The sequence below is a fragment of the Serinus canaria genome, chromosome 12 (assembly GCF_022539315.1).
Source record: "Serinus canaria isolate serCan28SL12 chromosome 12, serCan2020, whole genome shotgun sequence".
Classification (NCBI taxonomy): Eukaryota; Metazoa; Chordata; class Aves; order Passeriformes; family Fringillidae; genus Serinus; species Serinus canaria.
Genome location: NC_066326.1, coordinates 12,519,804 through 12,547,627, shown reverse-complemented (window position 1 = coordinate 12,547,627; position 27,824 = coordinate 12,519,804). Strand labels below are relative to the sequence as shown.

Below are 27,824 nucleotides of genomic sequence, written 5' to 3'. Positions count from 1 at the left end.
TTAAAACAAAATTCGAAAGTAAATTTGGAGGAGAACAAATCAATTAGAAATTCTTTACAGTATGTCAAAAACAATCTTCTACCTTTTTTTTCTTTTTCTTTTTTTTTTTTAATATATACATCGCTTGGTATATCAGATTACTGCTATGAGCCAAAGATTCCACTTGCTGTGTAAACTGTAAAATACTAAGGAATATATAGAAAGGTCTTTTTGGGAAGACCTGACATAGAATAGCTTACTCTTGTGAATGACCTCTTGCAATATTTTTCTTCGTGTGTATATTTTATACAGATACAGAAACATGATACACGTGTTAATGAGTTAAGAACTTTTTATTTTATGGCATGTGTATTAGTCACATCTAAAATTACATTAACTGGCATTCAGAGGACTGCACACTGTGTTTCTTTCTTTACTTCATCCAAGTATTAATGATTCCAACAACTGCCTCATGACACCCTGTGGAATACTTAAGCAATTGCACATTTCAGCTTCACCAAAACAAATTCTCAAGTAAAAGGGAAATAAAACAGGAGAGTGAATATTGATTACATGTTCTTTGAAACAAAGATCTGCTCCTTTACTATCATCAGCTTGACCTACCAATTCTAGGCACCCTAAATTAAAGTACTTATTTCCTATGCACTGTGCTTATCTGAATTCCACAGCATTTACACGATTTCCTTCCTCTTAAAACTAATTGAAAATATGAGCCAACCCTTAACCAAGAAAACATGTTCTAAAATTATTCAGCATTTACAAAATTCTTTCCTCAGAGGTAAAAGAGAACAGGCAGCAAATTAAAAACATCTCCATTGAATCACAACTGCTTTAAAATAAGTCGCTCAATACATACTCCATAGATAAAATAAGAGGAAAGAATCTAATTATTCTTCTATTTGTGCTATATAAACCTGAAAGAAATACTTTGATGGGAACAGGACCACACTGGGGTATGCTAAAGTAGAATCAATACCACAGAGTATGTGCTCCTTGGGATGGGCACAGGATTAGCCAAGACCTACTGATGCAGAGAAGACTTTATGACCAGCTAATCATAGAGTTCTCTCAAGAAGATTACAGGAGACAAAGAGACTGAGAGCTCTCACACACTAAAATCTTGGAACACAAGATATGATTTAGCTCTTCCTGAGATTTTTAAATCCAGAAACAAACCCTCTGGTAACCTCTGTCATTCTCCAACACACAAATGTACTTGGGTAGAAGCATTTATGTAAGAATACAATTCTATTATTAAATAATGACTTTTGAGCATGCCTGAATTCAGTTTGTGGCAGGGACTGTCAAGACCATCTTAATCCTCAAGATCTTATTTTTTCTGATTGGAAGTTAGTTACTGTGAAGTTTTGTCAACATCTATTTCTTACCTCTGTAACTGCTATTCCCTGTGCCAGGATGAAAGGAAAGTGCTCTATTCTTTCTGCTTTCCAGAAAGTGTGTATATTCCCCAGGTTTAACCAAGACTTTATTCCTTCTATTAAAACAATATCCTTACAGATAAATGTCTTTCCTATGAGGCATCCTGTCAATAAACCTAAGTGCTAATCTTGCCACCTTTTGGCAACAGTCTCAGGAATGCTTATTAAATACTCAAGGGATTAAATTAAACCTCACCCCAGACAGGCTTTAAAAGTCTCCAGTAACCCAAGTTCTCAAAAGAAAACTCCTTTCATTGTGAAAATTAAGGTACTGTACTGTGGAACTTGCAAGAAAATTAGATAATCAAAAAAATGTTCCATACTGTAACAATTTGCCTTCAGAGATATACATTGAAGTATAAGAGAATTTAAGAACCTGGAGGAGAGTCATGATCTCAGACTTCTTGCTCCTACCTCATGAAACCATAAAGCCACATATTCAAACTTAGCAGCAAGTATTTCAGTCTCTTCTCTGTATTTGAGTTTTAAATAGCTCAGACAATAAGCATTTTGTAACAATAGGGTTTTTTACTCCAAAAGTTCATTTTGCTCTAGTGTAAATTTCCATAGGCAGAAGCCTTCAAGATTTGTTTCGTATTGAAGCACAGACTACGGCAATTCCAGTGAAGTAGATCAATAACATAAGTTTAGTTTTACATAAATTTAAAATTGACACCTAGGAGAGAAAACAGAACTTCTGTATGTATCATTTGCATTAGTTACAATAAAAATCTTTCTATTTTAAGAAATTAAATCCTACTAAATATTTTTCCAAGTACTGTTACAATCTGCTTTAAACAAGAAAACGGGATTTAATAAGCAACATTCATCTAACATGAGCATTATCTATGACTACTTTAAACTTAGTATTTTCAGACTTTAGCTTCTGCCTTATAGACATAGATAGCAAAAGGCAAAAGTAATGTATCCATTAATCAAAACAGAAAAATCCAGGATTAGTTCAAACCCAAAACTAAATGGCTACTTACACATAATTTATTTTTATTAATAAGACTCATGGTAAATGTTCTGGTTCATATGGTCCTTTTCAGAAATGTCTCAGGATGTCCCAGAACATGAAACCAGCTTTGGTAGTGACTCAGCAAAAGAGAGGTCTACAGACATCCCAACATCTCCTTCTGGTGTCTATGAATGTGTGCATGCTTAATTTGTAATGAAACAACCAAAAAAATGAAATTACATCACCATGACTGTAACTATATTTCTATCTGAGTAGTAATAGTAGACTTAATACAGAGGTATAGTTTTTGGAGAGCGCTATTGATTTTTAGCAAATTTTTTTTTTTACCAAATGGTGTACAGTTATTAACTCAAATTTTTGCTGTATAGATCACACAGCTGATCAGATTAATACTGGGGTTTGAAAACTTAATTTTATGGCTGATCATTATTTTTACATCTACATTCTATATATGTAAGACTATTATATTCTATATATTCATTTACATTATCAACCACATGATGGTCTATTTTATTCAATGCACAACCATCATCTTCCTTTTTCCTTTGTCTCACGTGCTGATTTTTACATGCAATTTGCCTCTAAAGAAGTACCAAGTGCTTTGGACCAGAAGGATGTTAGTTTACACAGTGTTCAAGCAAAATAAGGCTTAAAATTCTAACTGATTTCTAATTGAACACTAAAGCTGTAGTAGAAACCAAATACAAGAAAATACAAGATAAAAATAAGCAAGTTTACACAGATGGTGATATGTGGAGACAGGAATTCTCACAGAATTAATTGAAGAAAATAGAGCAAGCAAAAAGAAGGGAAAGGTATAAACTGATGAAGTATGATGAAGTAATTAACACTGACAGCAGAACCACACTGGGATTCAGCCACCTGAACAGCACTAAGAGGTGCTGTCATATAGAAGCAAAAAAGAGTTGCTTTTCTATTGTATCTTACTAAAACTGTCATATTTTCTTACAACAAATCTCTGTCCTAAGGAGTAAGCAGTGGAGGAATAGAGGAATATTTTAAGATCTGGACGACATTCTTGCTGTAAACAGTTTAGTCCCATACGTTCACTCTGACTATCCATTCATTTGATAGTCTACCCAACATATCCTCCACTGTACAGTCATAAAGCTGCAAATGCCAAAATTATATTAATGAAGACATGAAATTTACATTGATATCAAGCTTCTAAACAGCTGTTACACAGTCATTAAACTTTCCAAGAGTATGCTAAGGAAAGTAAATCAGTCTGTGGTAGAACTCAAAAATCTATTCACATAATGTGCAAGTATTTTCCACGTCAATATTTGTTCTGTATGATTCAGTTTGTTAAATGCATCACCTGAGCATTAGAGAAATCTCAGGGAAAACAGCACAGTACACAAGCATAAAGTATTATTACAGTATATGAAAAATCAAATAGGATTTGAACTTTACCTAAATAGAAAATACATATACCAAATAATTTCAGAGAGAGGTGAAAAATATATATAAAAAGAAGGAAAAGAATCTATGAACTGTTGATCAGTAGGGAAAAATGTATGTCATTTACTGGGATATGCAGTAATATTCTTTGGTCAGTACCTATTATATGTGACTTTTAAAAAATTGTCTTTATTCCATAATTGGAAACATCAATCTACTGTCTCAAGTACATATAGAAACTGAGAGCATCCTATTGCATCAATAAATAGAAGAAAATGCAACTAAAATTGGAGCTCAAAAGCAATAACTATCTTTTCCTATTCTTCTTCCAAAACAAGCACGTATGTTTGTTTTATTGTGCAGTCACTGAAGGAAATAATTCATCCACTTTTACTTACTGTAAGATTCCAGATCCTTCCATAATACAGGATTCAAAGTACAGGTACAGGAAGGATTCAGAGGAATCAACAAGCATAAAGAAAAAAGAGGTGTGCACTGAGTTTTCATACAGAGAGCAGAAGAAAACTCCCCCAGGGCTGCTTAGGGAAGAGCTCTGCCCTCAAGTCAGCTGATACTTTTACAGGGCTATAAAAGCAGGTCAGTGGGCAAACCAGCCAAGAGAGGAGAAGGCTGTCACAAAGAAAGGAGCTCCTGGACTCAAAGCTTGGCTTCTGTTGCCAGACTCAAGCTGAGACAGAGCTGGAACTTAACGCTAAAATTAACCTTCCCCAGGAAGCTAGCCAAAAGAAGCCTGGGCTGATAATATCCACTTGTGTATCTGGAAATACTCAGTCTCTGTCTCCTTCTCCTCAGGGGCTAATAATTCTCTGAACAAAACAGCTTGACTCTTGGACTCTTCTAAGCAGGACTCACAATCTTGTGAGACATCCATTGAAAAGCTTTTCCTCTCATTATATGTATTTGCTGTGATGTAATTTAGAATGCAATAGGTATTTTCCAGATAGTAAATACAGAAATACAAAATAAACTAACACATAATCCCCTTTATGACAAGGGGATGCAGAAATTCATTCTTAAGCTAATGCTTCTTATAAAGTCTGTCTGTATCTACAAGAGCCAGATTTTCAAGCTGGGTTGGTTGGGTACCTACATCTCACAATATTTTATGAGTGACAAGCTGATTACTGAAATTTTTTTGAAGTCTAGCCCAATTTGCACACTGAGAGCACCTGACTACTAGTCAAAGTTAACCATGAAAAATACTGCCCTTCTGCTGCTTGAAAACATCTGGTGATATTCTACTCATGGCTAGTTTTGTACTATTTGGTGTATATCCCTATAATAGGCTGCACTGGCTTACACACAAATTTTTAAAGACTACTTTGCATGAAAAACTGCATCTGCCAGTGAGAGAAGTACATCTGCTTGACTATACTGTCATGTAAATTCACACGGAGCAAAAAAAGAATGCTTTGGCATTCTTATATTTTTGATATAGATCATTGAAGTTGAATGTGATTTTTAGTGAGCATCTTGTCATTCCTACTATGTCTGTACCAGTTGGGAAGACCTGGGGGCCTGTGTCCAGATTGAAAAGTTACAGCACCTATCATATAAAAGTTCACAGATGGTGAGAAAAGAGAGTTGTACAGACAAGTGTTAGGCAACAGGGAGCACTGCAAAGGAAAGCCACAAAAGAAATAGAGTAAGAATAGGCACCATGAGAGGCTGCAGAAAGAGCAGAAGCCAGTTCAACAGTAGCTGGGGAAGTTTTCCAGAGCAATGAACACAGAGAAATCAAAATGCTGGACAAGAACAGGGAGTAACAAAAAGTGTATGGTGTGTGCTGTGTTTTACAATACAGAAAAAATAAAGGGAAATATATGTAATAGAAAAGGAAAAACAACATCAGCTGGGAAATAGATGACCAGTCTGAGCTGAAAGCAGATTTCGTTTGGATATCCAAAGTATTACAAGAAAAACACTAAAAAGCATATTACCTTACTTTTAATTTAAATTATTTCACTTTATAACATGCTATTAAAATAAATAGAGTTATTAAAGAGTAATATAGTCATTTTATATCTTAGGTAAGTTATTAAGATAGGTAAACAGAGAGACATCCAGAAAAAAAGATTTCCATTACAGAAAAGAGCCATAACCTTGAGTTCTGAATAACAGGCAGAAACCTTACAAACTGCTTCATTTCAAAGTGAAAAGGTTGAGCAGGTTGTGATGTGGAAAAGCTTGAAGCCTGACTTAATCCCTAGAGAAAAAAAATGTTTTCATTCACTGTAAGAATCTCGTTCAAATCCTGCTTGTGGGCAGTGGAACATACTGTAATACCCTAAGATCCTTTCCAGGACTGCCTATGTTACCCAGCAATGAAAAACCTATGATAATTGAATTTCCTTTCCCATTTGAAGGCTATCCAATCACTTAATAGATGACCTTGTCAATCTGATTTCATGCTACTCATTTTCTAAGATTTACACTGTCCAAAATAATTTATCCCCATTTGTGATATTTATACCTTCAGAATGTTAAAATAAAAAACTAAGCTCTACTGACTTTAGACAGATACCCAAACTGACAGGTTTTGACCATTCTTCTTGTCTGACACTTTGATATGTCCATCCTTCTTTTGACCACAAGATGTCTGAAATCACACATGGTTTTTCAGGTGGGATGACACAAAAGTCATTTAGAGAGCAGTTATCTTTTGCTCCACTACCCATTATTTCTGAAGACAGAATATTGGCAATTCTCACTACCACATCCCATTTGAAATACTTTTCAAATCTGTATTAATCATTGCCTTCAGCCTCCTGGAATTAACACTCCAAATTTCCTTTTGTGCTAGTCATCATCTCCTTTTCTTCATCTGCATTCAAAGGTGGTTGGGGTTTTTTCCCCCCTAATTGAAAAAGTAAAGAAGATTTGCTAAATGAAAATGCTGAATAAAGCTATATATGAGAGAAAAGTAATTCTCACTCCAAGTAAGTCCCTCTCATCTTAGCTGCAGTTGTTTTTATTCTTTTTGATCACTCTTCAACCAACTCCAATATTTTTCTATTACTTCAAGTATTTTTTCACTTGTATTTTTTCTCTCTTGTATTATTTTTTCCTATTCAATTCAGAATTATGATTTATAATAAAATATTTCAAATCTAAAAAGTCACTGCTCCACTGAAATACCATATACTTGATGTTAGCAATCCAGTTAAGGAATTGACACCAAATTTAAACTCCATCATAATTTGCAGTATCCCAGTTTTTCTTCCCTATTTTTCATATTTTAGTTTATCCACATGTGCACTATAATACTTTTAAAATATCTGTTTTCTTTTTACTAACACCACTGTATATTTCTATTGATGGCTTAAGGTTACTCTTTAAATCACCAGCCTGAGTGAAAGAAAAGAATACCTTTATTTCCTTTCCTGGAAAGTTTAAAGAGATATTTAACATGCTTTGTAAGGTTTGAACTTGAAACTCAATACATTTCCCATTTAAACAACTCCTGTAGTTTTGACTCCAATGCAAAGCTATAAAAGATATAAGAGTCTAGACAAAAGCAAAATAAATGCACATTCAAACATCATCACACTGTTCCAAAGGCAAAGGACAGCGTAACTCAGATCACACACAACTCCAAAAACAGCAAATGCCTAATCCCAACATGCTACAACTAATTCTGTCAGAAGATTTGGCCATTAATTACATTATAACCATAATTTCATATCTCCTTTTATGTACACTTTGACAATATCCCTTTCACACAGAACTGTGTGACAACATTAAACATATTTGGTACAAAGACTTCAAAAGTACAGACAGATAATTCACTCAACAGATCATGTGATTTTTACTTGATTGTTTCAGAGAAATCCCAGGATACTTTCATTAATTAAGAAACTTTCAGATAAGCATACTGCTCCTAATTTGAAACAATTAATTGCATAGAACTTATATCTGTAAATAACAGATATTTCACACCTGAAGGGAAAAACGTTGCAAGTATGGTCCTTTAAAACTGCTCAATCCTATTTAGTCCTTAATTATGTATCTCTTTCCACACTCTTACAAATTTTTTTGAGATTTCCTATAGTCTCTATTTTCCAGTTTTCTTACAAAATATTCTACTTAATAATATAATACATCATCAACAGAGGAAATGTATTAAGCATTACACTACTTTATTCTCAAATTAAGGCAGAAAGGGGCAGAAAGGTTGAAAAGGGAGGAGGAATGCCTTAAAATTGAAATTAATTTTAGATAAAAAAACTTACATTGAAAGTAAAAATAATAGCCCTGTCCCCTCACTACTATAAATAATGGATGTAGGAATTTAAGACAGCTATGTTTATTTCTACTATAAGAACACCCTGGCCGTTGAAATCACATTTAAAACGTAATGGAGAATCCAGTTTCACATGGTATCATTTTATATGAGTTTCCTGAAGTACCAGTGGTAAAAAGCAGGAAAAAACCCCAGAACAGCAAAGCTGAAATGGTTAGGCAGCAATTAATCAGAAATAATAATATTCTTCCAATTGGAAAGTTTCTCTTTAGCTCCTTGGTTACAGAAACCATCTATATTCATATGTAAGAGACAGTGGAATACATTTACATGAAAGAAAAACTTTTGCAGAAGGATAACAGATCCCTGCCCCCTGATTTAGAGATGTCTTTTCTAAATCATTCTAAATTAACATATGGTCAATGTACATAGGTTTAGACCCATTAAGAGTTGAAGTCTTCAAAAGGTTCATCAGAGAACTCAGATTCTTGTTACTATGAGATGTAATTTAATATTCTCACTATAGCTGCACCAAAGACAATGCACATATTGAGTTTCACCATTAGTTACTGCAGGCCAGGCACAGTCTTTAGACATATAAACTATCAAAGCACCACTAAACTTAAACTGAAATGTTAAACGCATCAACTTGCATGTCTTTAATCAACATCTGCTGAACAGTTTAGTTTCTCTATAGCAGCTAAGGTAAGTCAGCAATGCTTTTATGGAAATGTCTGAATAGGAAGTAATCTGTAATCTGATATGGTTTTGTGTTTAAGATAGTTTGCTTTTGGTATGAAAAATGTCCTTTAAAAACTAAAATGATTGAATTTCCTTTATCTTGCATCACCTCAAAACCAGCAGGTTGATATGTGAAACTTCGCCTCACTCTAATACCTTCAACTACACAAAAAAAAAGGAAAATTTTTAGAAATTACACCTATGACAGAAATACTTTTCTCTCTGAATCAGTTTTCATTAGGACTTTGATGCCTACAATTTGTTAATCAATTTAGCCATCCTTATCCATTTTGCTTCCTTCAGTTTCTTTTTATTTATTGCAAAAGCTTTGATAAAAGGATCTATGAAGAACACTCACTGTCCCTTTTGCAATTACAGGAAAATCCTGAAGATGCATTTGAAAGTAACCTGCTGCTGCAATGTCAGCGGCACTGACATACTATACCAAAATATGTCATTTTTTTCCTCTGATTTATGTTTCTTTGCTGGACAAGGAGAAGTTTCAGCAGCTGTCAGATGCAGTTCTGTCCCACTGAGCTTCATGTTCACTCTGTGAGCCATGTGCCCCTCTGCATGGAGGGGTTTGACAGACACTGGATAAAACCCTCACAAGAGGGGTGAGTGAGGAGCTTGAAGTTAAGAACAAGGACTTGGAAGTCCTTTAGAGATGATGAATACATCAATGTATTACAGGCTGTATCAATATATTACACAGATTGACTACCTCTGTACCTCTGCAAGCAAAAGAATTATTACCAATTTTTGTCAGGCTTTCTCTTCAAGAACATGCACATAATTTTAACTGTAAAATTCCCCAAAAAACTTGAGCATCACTTAGCAATGAAGCTACAATAGTCTGACAACAACTCCATTTTCAGTGTCTCCCATTCAGGTGGCAGATACTACTGACAGTTTGGAATGAATGATGCTACAAGTTCAATGCTACAGAACAGTCAGAAACAGAAAAGAGCTGCCTGTCCATGGATGTATCTTCTCCCCCATCCCCCAAGGAGGGGATTTTTAAGGATTCATGGAAAGTATTGCAACCCAAAAACCTCAAGACAGCGGATGAATTATATTACATTACATTTCATAAGTGGACAGTGCATAGAAATCAGTAACAGAGTGAGCAAACAATGAGAATTGATGAACACCAAATGTCATGGAAGAAATTACTGTAAATCTAATTATTGTAATTCTAACACAACAAGACAACCTCCCAAGGACAGTTTACAGGAGTGACTTCTTTTGCAACCAAATTAACAAACTCCTGTTTTCTCCTACTATATTCTGATTACATACTTTGAAGTTCTTCCCATTTGATCAGCTGTTTACTATCCTCCCAACATTCAAAGAACGTCAAAAGTCATGGATTCATATTAAATAAACATTCAAATCAAACTATTTATGGTTCCCATGACAGCTACAATATCTCAGACTTAACCATGAATGAAGAATTTGGGATAGGTCATGGCAGGTACTCAAATTTAAATTATGCTTTAACACCCTCCCTATCCTGTCTGTCAAAAAGCTTTAAGATGAAAACTTGACAAATTCCTGTGGACCTTTAGCAGCTTCTCCCTCGAGATCAGGAGAAGGCTCTACAGAGAGGAATGTACAGAGGTTCCCATGGTGTACAGTCACTTTGTCATGGGGTCAAGCACAGAGCAATAAAAGACTCTGTGCCTTTCTGGGGACATTACTGCAGATTTCTGCTGTCAAATTAAGGTATCTCTTAGGCAATAAACACAGTGGGCCTGATTTTTCTCCCTGATAAGTAAGGGGGCTTGCTGGCAAAATTACCTTTAGCAAATTTACTGCAGATTTATTCCTAAGTGAATGGTAAATAAGCCAAATATTTCTGTCATATATGAAAGATTACACAATGTTATGCCATTTTATTTTTTACTTCCCAAGAATTGCTTTACTCCCTCCTCTTTGTTTCACTTTGATTTTAGCACTGTGCCTGGCAGGGCGTTAAAAATTAAGGTCAGGTGTGTTAGAAGGAAGTGAATTAGATTCAGATTCCATTCTAAAGTTGGACTTATTCTACTCATATTCAAACATACCACTGCTGATTCTCCCACCAAGAAATACATACTGCTTGGCAACAAGAAAATTATCAAAGCAATCTGACCAAATTGGCACCACTAGCTCCAGCCACATCTGGTAACAATAACACAAAGGGAGAAGTATGAAGATAACAATTCTCATTTATTGTTACCATTAAACTTATCTGCATGCATACTCTTGAGTCTTTGAACTTTGTGATTTCATAAAGCCAATAACAGCTCCACTCAAAGGTGAAGGGTGATGCTTCTCCAAATGTGATTAAGTACCCAGTTTAGTGAGGTATTAGTCTCTAGTCCCAGAGTGCTCAGTCAGAGGAACAGCAATGGAATATCACCAGGAAAATACAACTGCCAACATCAAGGAGCTCTAGCAACGTGTAAATTAGGGTGGTTGATTCTATGCCAACAGAAGAGTAGAGTTTTAATATACTACAAAAATGGCTAAACCCAACTGCCAGTGCATAACCCTGCTTTTTATGCTTAGTAGGAAATGTTTCTTTTTCACACACAGATATAACAAACTTGGATGTACACTAGGTAAAGCTGCAGATGAAGTTTAACTGCCTACCCTAGCAAGTAGGTGAACAAGGGCAGTGGGATCTATTTATTTCAGGATTAGGCAAGGATGGTTTATCCTAATTAATAAATTATTCAGTCACTATATTGCTGAATATTTTGCAAATCAGACTATAAAAAATAAATCTCAGATGAAATCATATATAAAATGTACCATTTCTGAATCACTTCAGATTTAATACTGTCTTCTCATAAAACTGTATGTAATCAACAAGCTGATTCATTTATTTTCCTAAGGAACATTTCATAAAATTATGATTGGAGATGTGCCTCTCCCTGTGAATCCCCCCCATCAATGTCTGTGTCAGTCACTGAAGGTGAGAAGCCACCCAACCTCCTTCCTCCCTGCCATAAATCACTCACCTGGAGCATAGACCTTGAAAGCTTCCAAGAAAAACATCAGCATGTAATAAGACATACAAGCCTTTTGGGCTTGTGCAATACTTTGTTCCACTCACTGCTTCTTGGGGGATCTGATTTTGTGTCATTTCAATGAGTTGTCAAAGATTCAGTGCTAAACTTCTGCCAGGTACAAAACCAGCTGAGTCTGTCATGTTGAGACAGTGGGGAAATAGCTAGGCTGCCACTCAAAGATGCAGTTCCAAGAACAGGGAATTATATGAATACACCCTCAGTCAGCAGCTAAAAATTCTAAGTGAGTCATGACAGCAGGATACCTCCATGTAAAATTATTCTATTACACTTATAAAACTTTCCCTTATAGTTTTTAATTCAAATTAGTAGACTTCTATTACTTTTTTTTTTTTGAGAGAAATCTGATTTCTTCCAAGAAAAATATTTTTCTCCTCAACAATTCTGATTTTCCCTGACTTTTTTTCAGGTATATATAGGTAGCCATCAATTTCCCTAAATCATTCTTTTATGGTCTACTGAACCTCCAAAATATGACAACCTCCCCTTCCCTTTTGTCCAGTCACACTACACATAACTGGGCTCTTTCACACTTCAAAAGTAATTTCCCCCAACTCTATTAAATAGAAAATACTACTCTTTACACAGCTTAAAATTCCCAGCATGTGAGTTGGCTGCTTTCTCAGCTTGACTAAAACTTAATATCATATTTAAATATAACTTTGTTAATTAGTATTGACATTTCAGAGCTGAAGGGCAGCTTCCTCCCCGCCAGCAGCCCTGGTGTCACACCAGCAGTGTGAAACCCTTATGTAAGAGACTCATTAGGCTCAGTCCCACCTTGGAGATGACACACTGTGTGGGAGCACTTGTGTATGCTATGAACAACCTGAGGGTTCAACAATCCCATTCTCTTCATCATCTGAGGAATCCTCTCAAAACCAGCTAGCATAACTTGATCTACAATAACTTCTTATTGTAGTGCAGACAATTGCAGTCAGTATTTATTCTTACTTGAGAGTCTTGATACTTGAGGTTCACAATACACCTGATATTCAAAAATTACCATGTTTACAGACTGGCATCGCATAAAAGTTTTTAAATTTTGTAACTCATGAAACTCTATTTGAGGAATTCAGTGATTTTCTTCTACAGAGGTAAGTGCTTATTTTCAAAAAGGCTAGTAAGCAGAAGCATGGAATCCATCTCTTCTCCTTTTGAAGTGCAGGCTTGCAAAAGAAAGGCAGTAGTAAGCAGGTCATGGAGCATAGAGGAGGGGAGAACAACAAAATTCTGGACTTCTAACCTCAGTGGGTCCCAAATTCATTGGAAAGGACAATCCATTCAAGCAAAGGCTGGAAAAGTTTATAACAATCCTGAATTTCAATCTAAAAAGACCTAGACTCATAACTTTGGTTTTAGACTGGATGAACATTCAGGTTGGCTTCACTAAGTGAATGTATATTGGGTCACATATTTCTAGTGATCATTTATAAACTGTAAAATCTTAGTAGCATAATGCGTTACAAAGAATGGGAAACTAAGCCAAAGAAAAGTGAAAATGATCCCTGCTTCTGGTCTTAATGACATTGTTCTCAGTGGCTCTGTGCACAGGTTGAGAGCATCCCAACAGTTGTTCGGGTTAGGCTTAAGGGGGATTTGTGGTTACCCAACAGCCCCTAAGTTGCATTTGATTGTGCAGAATCCTTGAGGACACATTTTTCTGATAATGTACTTGGATCAGTAACACCACCACCCTGGATGAACAACTGACTACACTTATTTCAATTTCACTTTCAGACTGTTCTGAAAAGCATACCATGATTTGGCAAAGCTATAAGCATTTGTAGCCAACAAAGTACAATTTTCTAATATCCAGTACACTGAACACTGTACTCTTAAAATGGACATATATGATTAAAGATTCGATTCTTAAATAACACAAAAGTTGGTCACCATAGCAGTTTTGTAACATCAAAATTTTTATGCTATACCAGAAAGACTTCCGAATTTTATTTTTTTCAACACCCAATTCTATGGTCAGAACATTGCTCTATTTTGCAGAACAACTCATGCAGAATTTATCATCTGACTCCAGAAATACAATAGATCTCTGATTTGTGATTGCAAAACACCAGCTCACATAACAGCCTATTTACAGTGCTCTGATAGAATTTGACACAGTCAATAAAACATGTCCTTTGTCATGCCCTGACCCCTTCCTGGGAATATGAAAACATGCTCCCAGCTGATTAAACCATGGAAAAAAAATTCCAAAGGCATCTTCTATCAGCAACGTGCTTGCTTGTTCTACTTGTAGCCTGCATCAAGCAATAATACTGGTGCAAATTTCTCAGCCCAAGAGTAGGACTCCTTTGTTTACACTAATCACTCCTAACCTGACCACTTGTACATTTCCTCTCCTTTAGAAGACAGCCAACTGCTATGCATCCAATTAATTGTGCAACACAATTTAACACAAACTGAGCAATATCACCTCAAGTGCATAGTCCAGCCACTCCAGATACAGATTGCAATTATTACATGAGAACTAAGACTTTATGACATTTCCTACAAATGCTAATTAGCTGGTAGGTTAAGGCCCTTAGTCATGTAGCACTTCATCAATCACAAAGATTAAACTATTAAAGATGGAAACTGTAACATTTTACATGAAAAGTTATGTAGCGAGTTGAGGCAGAGTATTATATTAGCCCCCTTCAGCTGGAGTTCTTTTATGATAGTCCCCACAAAAGAATTTCCACAAGCTGTTGTCCTAATATGATCCAGGTCTACATCCTGTACACTGCTCTTGTCTCAACAGCTACTGTTTTCATCACTGAGACTCCTACTTCAGAGTACATAACTGGAGTTTTTAAGTATCTGTAGATTCCTAGAGGACAAAACACTCCACTTCTACCTACTGTACCAAAGGTGAAATTTGGGAGCAGAGGGACGTCATCCAGCTCAGCACTTCTGCCCTCCAGCCTACAACTCGGCCACATTCATAGAACTGGAACACTCTGGTAAGAAATACATAAAGATTTCTGAGGTCTGCCCCTCTGCATGCTAAACTGACAGATATGAGGTGTAAGACTAGCTTTGCCAGGTTAAACAAGGCTATTAAAACAGCATACCCAACTTTACTGGCACTGAAATGGAACAGTGGTGCCAAAGGTTCTAAAAGAAAGAAATATTAAGTAATATTGCACCTCTGACATTGACACAAGTTTATTATTACTCCATGCCAATCTACCTTGATCCAAATCCTCTAAACACATGCTGCTCCAGTGCTGGGCCCCCCTTAAGCCTGCAAATTGTACTGAACAGTGCAGCAGTTTTTCAATTTGGTCAAAAATTACACCCAAATATCTGCACAGAAGGACAATGCACCGTCAGATCTTTATCTAGCCCATCAATTTTTCTGCATCTTGTAACCTTGCATTCATTTCTATGGCTTCCCATGGGTTTGATTCCTCCCCACCTTTGGTAGGGAGAGCTCAATAGAACCTGTCCTTCCCTCCCAGTGTGACAGCTATCCAGAAAAGAGAAGGAACTGCTCCACTTTCCAAAGGGAGTTTCTCAGGGTTTGGTTTTATCTCCTTTGTAATTTTTTTTTTCCATTCAGCAGATAATACATATAAGAAAAGAAATACAGGTTAGAAATCGCTTATTTCCAAGTTATATATTCTTCCTACTCACTTTCAGGTTATTACTGACAGAAATATTTTTGGGCACTATACACAAATTCTTCCTTCTTCAGTTACTTGAATACAACCATTAAAACAAATGTTATTTTAGGCTGAGTGAGGTACTTCAGGCTGAGTGGAGAGAGATGTAGCCATCTATCTTGCATCAACAACTGAAGGCAGGAACACAACTGGTTATTCACAAGTCTCGTATCAAAAGTAAACAAAAATACAAGGGTATAAAACTTGGTTCTGAGTAGAAAGAAGAAAATGAGGCAAGCATTAAAATATTACAGTCAGAAGAATTTGATGCCCAGACAGAACCTGCAAAAAAAAACCTAGAAGCACTTCCTTCATTTCAGAAGGGCTTTCAGGAGAGTGAGCAGAACTGGAGCAGTCCTGGACAAGGAAGGGTAAACATAGGGCAATCCACTGTGAGGCCCAGGCATTGTTCCACCTCCTGAGCGTCACTGAAATGGCCCATCCTGCTCTCCACTCCCTGAATTCTCCACATGTATGTGCACAAGGAAAACAAGTTTTAAATGCTCAACACAGACATGTCTGGCTGCCATCCCAAAGTGAAATCAATACTGGAAGATATGACCAAAAGTTCAGATGATGAACAAAAACTGGAGGAAAGCAAAAGTCACATGCAATCCAGAAAGGAGGAAAAGATAAAGTTATAATTAGATTAAAATAAAGGATGAAATTACTGTAATTAGGATAGATTAAATACTTTTCTATCAACATTTATTCTTAGTTATGCTTGCAATGGGAAAGGCATATTGTCAAAACAAGAAAGAAAACAGGTATATTGGACAATCTTTTTCTTAAAGCACAGCATCCATTACTACACTCTCTGAAAACCCTTGAAAGGGGCCTGTTCAAAAACACTGCAATAACAAATTTGTTATAGGCTAGGAATTAGTAGTATGCATAGTCCAACACACTTCTGAAATAACACAAGACCAATCTGCCTGTGCCCCAAATTTTATGACAACTGCAGCATCCAATATTTTTCTGATACAATATACATGATATAATCCTATAAAAAATGTACCCACAGATAAAAGCAATACACTAAGAAACAGGAGTATTTCCTTTAAATGTGCCTCAAAAGTTGTACAACATATCCTTTCATCAGTGATCTTACCTTTTTCTGAAGGACGTTAATTTTTCGTTCTTTTACTTCCAACATGTCTTTCATATCTCGAATTTCTCCAGCAAGGGTTCCCTTCTCTTCTGTGAGGTCTTGAAGTTGTTTTGTTTTTTTATTCAGAAAGGTTTCTTTTTCTTCTAACCGTAATCGCAAGGCATCAACCTACAGTAAGTAAATCAAACATATTTAGAGTTCAGTACAGATCAATAGCATATTTTTTCCTAATACTCTTTTATACACATTAAAGAAATGTTTTATTTCTCTTCAATGCAATTTTCCAAACTGAACTCTAAGACATTGTTTTACTTGTTACACTTTTCTCCAGTGTTTATTTCAAAAGTCTCTTACCAAACGGGTCTGACTACTTCTCTGCAGTAATCACAAATCCCCATCAAACAAAATAAGGGATATTCAAGGATTTTCCTAAGCAAAATGCTCTGCATAGATCACTGGTGGGTTTTTTCTAAATACTAAAAAGAAGAAAAAACAAAACCTGAAAGTGTCAGGAAGATGGTAGAGGCACAACCAACACCAAAGAAGCTTCCAAGCATCTGCAGCTCTTTATTGCTCAACAGCCCAACCTTTTATCCCCTCCTGTTGATGCATTGCACCTGTGTGCCCTCTGCTCCCTTTGGTGGTTGGTCAGTGCCCCTGGGCACTCCATGGCTCGTTACCTTCAATGCTGCTCACCTGCTGCTCACAGCTGTAGCCCATTGGGGATGAGGCTGGGCCAGCCCCACTCCCAATTACCACAAACCATGTATCTACAACAAAAAGAAATTCCACCAGCCCAGAATGTGTAAGAACCCTTGATTTTCTCATTTTTTGGTGTGCGAATATTCAAGCATGCAAATTTGTTATTCTCTTAATGCAATTCAAACAGTAATAAAACAGCAGAGATCTCAATTCATTAAAGAAAGGGAATATGTTTGGCTTTAACCGTCATTACTACAAGAATCATACTGGCTGTGTATTGGTGCCTTCAGCAACACTTCCACTGTTTACATATTCTGGTTCAGAAAAGCAGCTACAAATGAATTGCTGAGCAGCTCTTAGCATAAAATACTGGGGGGTGGGGAATATTTGGGAGAAAAGAACAGATTTCATCACATATGAAGTTTTTGAAAATCAAGACTTTGTTTCACTGTGAGTTTCATATTATTGAAAGCTGATTTGCAAATAGAGTAATACAAGAAAATGCATACCCACAAAATTCAGTCAGTGCTAATAAACATGATGGAAAGTAGAGAACTAAGATAAAGGGAGTGCAATCATTTATTGCTACAGAGACAGGTTTCCTTGAACAGAGGCTTTTTCTGCACCTCTGAACCATGAGGTGTTCACATTAGGTGGACTCACAGCCTTTCTTTGGCTGGTTTGGATTGAAAATGTATGATGTGGCAATTTAGAATAATTCTCCATCTACAAGACAACTGCAGGCAGTCAGGCAAGTGAGAAATATTAGATTCACTAATCCAAATTTCAAACAGACAAATTTTAGAAAATAAAGAACAAGAGTTTAAAGTTTGTATTTCCAAGAAATGCATAAGGTTAATTCATAATAAAAAGCTAGATGGAAGAAACTGAAAGGACATAAATGGGGGCTCAGCATTTTTTAGTTCTGCAGATGGAATGTCAGAAGGGGTCTCCTCTATTAAGCAATTTGTTCTCTAGTTAATCAGAATACTATCAAAGTGCAAAACAATCATCAAATCTATATTTATGTATATTCTGAGTTTTGTAACACTAAATTTATTCAAAGGAAAAGTATTTTCAATGCCACTTTAAAACTTGGTTTGGGACCAATTTAGATGATCTATTGGATCTCAAAATGCATGTTCTTCCTGCTTTTAAAATGGCTCATTGCCTTTTTATACACTGGAAAAAAGATTTATATTCCACTAGATTTATTTAATTTTTAAGACTTTTTTACAATATTACAGTAACAGGATCTCTCAGTTTGTAAGCAGCATGCAGTAAGAGATTCAAAGATGACTTTTTCAATAAGAAAATAAGAAATAATAGTAGCAGCAAGCTTTCAGACCTCGTTTTATAAACATAAAAGACCTCATCTGAATCTCATTACCACATCTTCTTTATACTTAATCACTTCTTTGCTTCACGGCTGAAAGCAATCCCTGAGGTCAAATCACAGAAATCTCTGCTGGCCCTTCCAGCTGCAGCTGAGGAGCTCCTCAGGACCTTGGAGCACTGGGAAAACACAGCAGCTTCCACGGATCTGATGCAGCTTGTCCTGCTTGGCTGAACCCTGCAGTGTCTCAGACAATAATCTTTTCTGCTCTCTCCATCCAGTCCCCACTCCAAGGGCCAAGGAGACATTTCTCACTCTTCTTCACAAATTTCTTCTCACACACCTTGTCAGCATGGTTCTCTAGATTCAACTGAGGAATGGGGGGGATTTTAGGCAATAAAACTTAGGAGCACAAGGAAGGTGGAGAGGATGAGCAAATGGCTCTGAATGCCCAGTGACAACCTGTGTGGGAAACAGCAGCAGAGCTCCTGCCCACTCCAGCTCCTCAGACTCAAATCCTGCTTCAGCTTCAGATACAGTCTTTAAAGCATAACCAAAGTGTAGCTTCAATTGCACTGAGAAACAGCCAAAGAGTCTCAATCCTTTCAACCCCAATTCACACAAGGACAGTGCTAGAGTTGGGAAGGAAAGAGCACAGTATGCCCACGACAGCCTTGGGTGGCAGGAAAAAATCTGCCTGATACATATCTAGTTTCTTACATCTTCTCATCTTGAGGCTAATACAGCAGAGAACTTTAATTCAAAAGTCCACCTGTACAATGAAGTATTTTGATGGAACAAGTACAGCATCCCCAAACTACCATTCACAGCAAGGAGCCATTCTGAAAGTGGAGGCTCCTCCTGGTCAGAGGCAGAACTCTGACCAGTGCCAGCCTGGGAGCGGGAATAGACAATTCATACTGTGTATGGTCTTGGGTGTGCAGATTGATTTTCTATTCACAGGAATGCCAAGTGGAGGTTTAGGAGAACATCAGTTATGTCAGTCATCTTCTCCTTCCCTAAAGTTGTCTTTCTGCCTCTAATAATCATGAACCAAGACTTTTACATTTCTCACAATAGCAAACAAAACTACCTCAGCCTGAACTACAGGCGACCTTTCACTATCTGTTCAGCACCAAGCATGTATGACATCATCTCATAAGTCACATAAGAACCTTCCGATGGCAGAAAACCAAAATGCTGTTAAATCAGGTCCTCATATTGTGGACAACCAGAAGCAAAATATACTACTTCATTTTTGGCCAGGGTGAATTTGCCAATGTAAGAAATTGTCTCTTCCCTGAAAATGGTACTGTGAAATCACATCTCCCAAAAATAACACAACAATGAAATACTCTAGGTGGAGCATGCCAGGATACCATGAGGAATGTCTGCCATTTTGTTACTACCCCTTTTCCATCTAAAGCATTTTAAATATGACTTGAAAGGAAATTAAATTCAGGTCATTTTACAGCAACAGATATATATATATTTATATTTGAAAGGATAAGGATTTCTTGTACACAAAACCTCTCTCTTTGGCTTTTCACTCAACACTATCTAATTTTAAGAGTACTTCACTTATTTTTTCCAAGCTCTTGCAGTATATTTACTAGTAAAACTTGGCAGTCTGAAGAACACCATATTTTCAAGAAAAATAAAGCAAAACCAGAACTGATAGCTAACACATTAAGTATTTCAAAGACCTCTCTCCAAGTAAATTACATTTTAATTTTGTCTAACTTCTTTTTCCTCAGCAGCTACTTATTTCTACTATTTAATACAATAAACGCTGTCACTTGCTCTGGAAATATACAACACACTGTAAAAGCTTTAGAATTGGGTTATACTTTTGGAAAAAAAAGAGTTCATGTAAGTGGCAAAAATTGCCAAATTCAAAGTCAAACTTTATTAATCTTCATGTCATCACCCGCCACTCATGACCAGCTTCAGTAGGGATGTCTACTCCTTGAAGTTCCTTACTGTTAACTGTTTAACTTAGATGCCATATTACATATATCATTTATGGAAGTGGTTTAGTGCTAAGGAGCTCCATGGGAAAGTAAAACATGAAGCAGCACTTCTGTGTTTCACTGTGAAGAATTATTTACTGTACCATCATAAATAGATACATTTAAAGCAAATGTTTGACTGTATTTTTTTCAGCTAAACCTGAAGGTCCTGCTGAAGTCCTAAGTGTGCTGAAGTACTACAGCTGGGTTAATGAGAAAAAACTGCAACCTAGTGTGAATCCCCTCCTGAGCCAGCCCTGTTCCTGCACACACTGCAGCCAATATTCACCACTGTGCCCAAGAGTCGCCCTCTGCACCACCATTCTCCTGCTTCCTTATCATCACTACAGACTCCACAGCCCTGTAGACACTTTCTGGGCTATTATTTGTTCTTTTAGTATATTATGCAGCCATCTCTTGAGGAAAATCTTCAGTTAACAATAAAACCCGAATTTCTATTAAAGATCTTAGTGCCTGTGTTTATGCACCCACATATATCTTGGGGAAGTTCTAAGCTGTTACTATGAAAACCAATTTAAACCAAGAATAAAAGAGCTGTCACTCTGATTTTCCATACAGAACTACTGAATTATTAGTACAGACAGCATACTCTCAAATGGGTCCTTTTGCAAATATAAGAACTGAACTTCAAGTATAGAAAGGATATCATGTGTCCCAATTGTACCCTCCAGAGCCATTAAAAAAAGCCAAAAAAAACCTATTCTAAAATAAGAAAAGATAATATAAACTACCTCCTCATTATATAAGTCCCTCATTTTTTAGTCTGGTGTGATAAAGATTATCTTTTTCAAAGCAACAGCTGTACCTGGCAAGCCATACATTCATTTCTGTCAAAAACATCTGATGTATGTAAAATTCAAGGCAGAAAAGGCAGAACATTTTGAAGCTGCAGACACCTGAATTTTGTACAGTTAATATCCTTTACAGTCTGTTCCAAATTGAAACTCTAGTGAGCTTGCTAGCTTTTTCATTTCACAGAAGAAAATTCCACTTTTGGGCATTAGCTCAAACACCATTCTCACCCCTCTACTGCTCTAAGTTGCTCTAGCTCACATTTTAATTCAGCTGATAGTTTATAGGCTTTATATTCTTTAAAGCACAATCTAGTTTACTGTTTTATTTCTACTACTTCAGTATTTAAGAACTGACCCAAGGGGAGGTGTTTAAAGCAGGTGAGTACTTTGTAGTCCAGGAAAACAGACAGTGAGCAACAGGGGGTGTTTTGCAAACACAGACCTGTATTGGCTGCTCCCATCAGGAGAACAAACTCCTGCCATTTCCCGGACAGAGTCCCTGTCACAAGCTCCTTCAGTACAAGGGCAGGAGAAGCACCCAGTGCTGGAACACCTCAAAATCACTTTACTCAATCCTTGAAGATAACACCAACATTTTCATAAACTTCCCAGTCTCCATCCTCAACAGCTTTGGCAGCTCTACTAATCATTCTTCTTATCCACCAGTCCAGATGATGCTGCTCTTTAAAAGAGAAATTTGGTAAACTGATGGGTCAAACTACACCAGGAAAGGTTTCAGCTGAACCAGAGATTGTAAACAACACATTAATGGTTCCTTCAGGCAGTAGGAAGCTTGTCCTTGTGGAATATCATATGCCACAAGGAATTCTGACCTGTGCACCTTATCAATACAGCCAACTGCCTACCAGCTGGTTTACTCTAATTTATGTCCTGCTTATTCTTACCACTAAAATTAAGTGCTTTAAAGCAACTAGTCCAAAGTTCAGAATTTAATACTTAGTTCAGTTCCAGCAAATTTTGGAAAACACATGGGAACTGTAACTCATGTGCTAATACTTACAGTTTTTGTTAATAAAACTTCCAGCACTAACCTTACCTCATTGAATTTACCTCACTGATTTTTATGCTCACTATAAAACTATAGTTATTATAATACTTTTGAATTACTACAAAAGGAAGTCAGTCATTCCAGATTCAATGTTATTTAGCAACATAATGATAGTTATAAATTCAAAATACTTAAAATCAATTTAAAAAACTACCAATCTTGGAAGCTTTTAACTTTTGAAATTCCTGTCTTCAGTAACATTCAAATTTTATTGTACTGTAACAGATTAATAGAAAGTGAATTAGAAAGCCATGGTGCTCTTTTTTAAAGACAAGCCAATGTGTTTAACTGCTTCCTGAAAAAAATGTGTAGAATTCCATGAAAGAATCATCGGTAAATATCCATTAATTTGAAATATGGTAAAAATAGAGTTTTTACACGAACTGGTTTTCTGTTTATTTTTTTTTCTAGTAGGATTCAGTAATTAAAAATAGTTGACCCAGCAATGAATGTGTGAATGTCAAAAAGCACATTTATGTTTGTAACCTACTCAGAATAAAGGAGGTGCCTGTAGGTAAAACCTCTCTCCAGCTGAGCTAGAGGCTGTGCTATGGCTTCTAGGGATGAGCTGTGTCCCCAGCCTCTCTCTCCATTTCCCTTCTTTTGAGTGACACATCTCACAGAGGATCATCTCATGACTCACCCTGTTCTGAAACTGGAGCACCTGGCTGTGTCACCTTTTGGAATATCAGCCATTCCTACAGCAGCAGGTCCAGCTGGAATCTGCTCTACAGACTACAGACTTATCTTCCAGGATCTAAAGCCAGCTTACAGACTAACAAAACACAGCTTGAGCATTGTTTTCATTTATTCATAAGAATATGGCAAACAGAGGGAAGGTTTAAATAATACACTAAACATATACTGCTTATTTTAAATACAACACAGCATTTTCTCCATGAAATACGGCATTTTGACTCCTGTACGTCTCCTGCTAACATTCTTCCAGAAACCAGGTTACAGCCTTTTCTTTGAAAACTGCTGAATTTTTCACAAGAGGGGATAAGCTTCAAGTACTTGTAATCCCTCCAATTAAAAATTTACCTCTAAAATTTTCCAAATACAACAGCTGAAACTCCTCTCTCTCTCTCAAGAGGCCAGGGCTCCATAATCTCCTGGACAACAGAAAACATCAGCTGGTTTGATAAGGACCTTGAGTACCAGGAAGTGTTACAGATCTGCTTCCCTTCATGACGTATCCTCAAGCCAAACCTTCAGTCCTCTGGGCCCTTCTAGAACTCAGAACCTTCTCACTGGCTCTGGCTTTTGAGCCATGCAAGGCAAGGCAAGGCAAGGCAAGGCAGCCCTCTTGCTTATTTCCCCTGCATATGTGAGCAGGATGAAGTCCAGGGATATTCTGAGCCCTTTAAGTAATTGCTCTGTGAAATAATGTATCACATCTATTAATATATTTATTAAAATGGCAAGGCTTGATATTTTTTTAACACAAAGCAACTCAACTAAAAAGCAGACTGTGCTCCTGCTGAAACATACGTGCAACTGTTCTGGCCATCCTAGACACTGCAAAAAATATTTCCTTCTTTATGCTAGAGACAGAACTCCAAACTAGTTTCCAGAGATTGTGCTGGCTTGTGATAAGAATTCCAGACAAGGAAAGGCTACTTAGATCATGAGAGGCTTCTGTCAAAAGACTGAAAGGACTGTTTCAGATTCCAAACTGGTAACTCCTCACTTATCTCACCTTTGCAGTAACATTTTTTAGGTATTTTAGGTAGAACTGGAGAAGGCATTTTACTCTAAAGAACTTCAATAATCACAGGAATGATAGACCTTCACCTCATATTTTAAATGTTTGAACAGTTTAAGGCAAGCAATGAGACCCAAATAATACTGCAAAACAGTGCGTGAAATTGGAACTAAGGAAATAAAAAGAACATTTTCATTCTTTTCATAAATACAGTGATATCAATAGAGGTTAAATGGTAAATTAAAAATAAAAAGTTATGCAAGAATTAAATCAGACAAGTTTCAGTTGCAGGCTGCCTAACTTTCTAACAGAGATTACCTTGCCAAATATTTTTACTGAATCCAGTCTGCCAGATCATCTAGCAGAAAGTCAGAGACATGACAAGATCTGATCTTGCATTTATTTATTATTCATCTGAAAGCTATAGGTTTACTAGTTTACCACAATTATATTCCATATGGGACTAAGTTCTCCTTAGGACAGAATAGCATTTGCATGAGAAAGATAAAGCAAAACTGATAAGTGCTGCTTTCCTCACAGCCTTGACACTAAACAAGCCATGTGAAGTCAGATATGAAAACAATCCCTATCACAGAAATGGTCTTAGACTGTCAGATACGTAAGGGATGCTTTCAGGAAAAGAATCAGCAGTGAAATAACTCCCAAAAACCACTTTCAGAGAAGGAGCCATGCAATCTCCAAGAACCAAGAGTGAGAGCCAAGATATGGGGACTAAATGAATAAAGTGTCCTCCACTGAGCTGAACACAGGCCAAGTCTGACTCTTCACAGCAAGGTCTTCCACCCACAGCTCTCTCAACTGATTTCCAAGACCTTCTAAGTCCTGCAGAAGCTTTTTTAATCTAGTTGATTCAATGTATTACCTGCTAAAAGGAAAAATATGCTGGAAAAATAAAATTATTATTTTATATAATAATAAAGAAACAGAAACAATCAGTGGGGAAGTGAGGGAACTCAAGCTGCATGAAAACAACATTTTGTTAAGACACTTGAAAAGTGATTTTATGCAAGAAGTCAGAGGAGCACCATGCCACAAAGGCACAAAAAAGTAAATAGTTTGATGGAGTGGAGAGTCAGGACAACAGGAAACTTGAGCAATTTCTGGAAAGACCTTCAGGAGCAAGATCTCTTCCAAAAATTCCCAAGGAAACATCCATAGTTCCATTTTCAAGATTTCTGATAAACAACGAAGAACTACCATTATAATTTATAATAGCAGGTTGGGAAGAAACCTGCAATATGATGTGCAGCATCTACAGAGCAGACCAACTTCTGTTGGTATTATTATAAAGATTATGCAAAAAAATCTCATCAATGCCCCTACAAAGTGCAGTGTACTCCTGCTCAGGTAGCCTGTAAAAAGTTTCCCATGTTCAAAAGCTCAAAGCAAAAGTTCAGCTGAGAAAAAAAAAAAATTAAAATGGACATTTCAAATAATTTCTTTCAGAATGAAACCTTTCCTTCCTTTTGTTTCCTCAAAAAAACGAATGTGAGAAAAGCATGAAAAAAATTCTAATGAAAAGAGACACAGATTCCATTTTTCAAAGGGAAAGGAGAAAGAAACCTCTACATATTTTTTGGGCACAAAACAAACTCAAATTGTTGAAACACCAGAGTATGACATCTAAATAACAGCAAATTGTCATATAACATTTAAGCCAGAAGATGCTGAGCATAAACTGACAATTCTACCTTGGTAAAAAATAAGATTTTTTTTTTAAGTATTTTAGAGTCCAGTCAGATTACCTCTGTAAACAATCCAAGTTGTTTAAAAACTTGTTCATCCTTGAACAAGTTTTTTTTACTATTCCTTAGCCAATATATCATAGCTGAAAGAAGAATGTCACCAGCTCACAACAGTGATAAGCAAAATGAATTGGCTGCAATGATTCCTGCAAATGAAACCACAATGCAATGCTAGATTCAACCTTCCTATGATGCTAAAAAGGCTTATTTTATTTTCCTGATCATCCCCCTAACCTTCCTCTTCCTCTCTGCTATCTATTTGGAATTCATCTTTCTTGAAGCTGGATGACTGCATTTCAGATGAGATCTCAGAGAGTACATAAAAATATTCCCCAATTTCTGTAACAAATCTCTCTCCTGATACATTTTAGTATCAGATTTTCTACAGCCACATTTCATTGGTGACCAACAGCAATCCTCTAACACACTTTTATTACTTTTACCTAAACCTCTCTACTAAAACCTTCTGGGTTTTTTTTCCAGAGGGGCATAGTCCTGCATTTTGTACTACCCTAACTCACCCATTTTTCTCACCAGAATTCAGGGACCCCAATCTCAGGTGGGTGCCTCCAAATTCTGGCAAGCTGAGCAATGGCAATATGAAATAAACCTCATTGCAGTATCAGGTCTTGAGATGTCACCAATATTTTTGCCAACCTGGTCTTTCCTCTCCCTGCTATCTCCACTGCTCCTCTGTTAGCCAATATTTCACCACTTCTACCACTCTTGGACTGAAGCATGTCCCACCTGAACATGGTACAGCATGGAAAGCCCTCCTAGGATTCAGCTAAATTAGGCATTATGTGTATTTGTTGTTTAAAGATTAGTAGTGTTATCCAAAAAAGATACTGCTTTAGCCTAATTTAGCCAAATTCATGACCAAAATGGATGCACAGTGGTTCTTTAAAACTGAAAAGGGTTTTTTTTTTTTTACACCAGAGAAATAATCTTTTATAGCAAATCCAAAGGGGAATAATCAGAATATGTTTTTGCTTTAGACATAAACGTATTTTTACAATTTGTTCAAGCTTGCTATCCCGTCTGGGAATGGAGTGGTAAAATTCAGTTCTAAATCCTATGTTACCAATGAAGTTGCAAACTTTGGATTTTGTTCCAAAAATACCACCAGAATTCCTGCTTTTTCAATTGATTATGTTCAAAAGACTTCTGTTGAAAGTTTCTGGACTTGAAAGTGTGTCTTTGAAATACTTCTAGGATCGAATCTTCTGGGATTTCAACTCTTTCAACAAAAGTTATCCTTAAGTATAAAGATACAAACAGTGCTGAAAATTATTTTCCTAACGTGCTACAGAAAAAATGGAAGAAAAAATCATTTTTAAAAAATTACTATTTAATCATTCTTAACATTCTTTTTTGTGTATATAGTAGATACATTTTATTCTTTTTAGTCTATATATAAATAGTACATATATGTGTACATATATATATACATGCATATTCATGTATAAACAAATATTACTGCTAAAAAAATCAGGGTATAAATAATTTAACACAGAAGGAGAGGCTGTATGAAATCAGATTTACTAGTCAAAGGAATGAAACCTGAGTATGAAAATTCATTCCCCAATCTCTGACAGCTGACATTAACATGGAGCCTTATAAATCTGCCCTTTAAGAAAATTCTAAAAGTAAATAAATAAATAAAGTACTATTCCTCATCTGTTTTTCTTTTCCTGGAAAGC

General features: G+C 36.4%; 1 protein-coding gene across 1 annotated transcript in view; it reads right to left on the bottom strand.

Annotated features, from left to right (window-relative positions):
* The window catches only part of ERC2 (ELKS/RAB6-interacting/CAST family member 2), a 275,802-nt gene that overhangs the window by 147,170 nt on the left and 100,808 nt on the right, over positions 1-27,824 (bottom strand). The window contains 1 exon segment of the mRNA XM_050979490.1: positions 16,714-16,881. Within this exon segment, the coding sequence (XP_050835447.1) occupies positions 16,714-16,881 (168 nt within the window).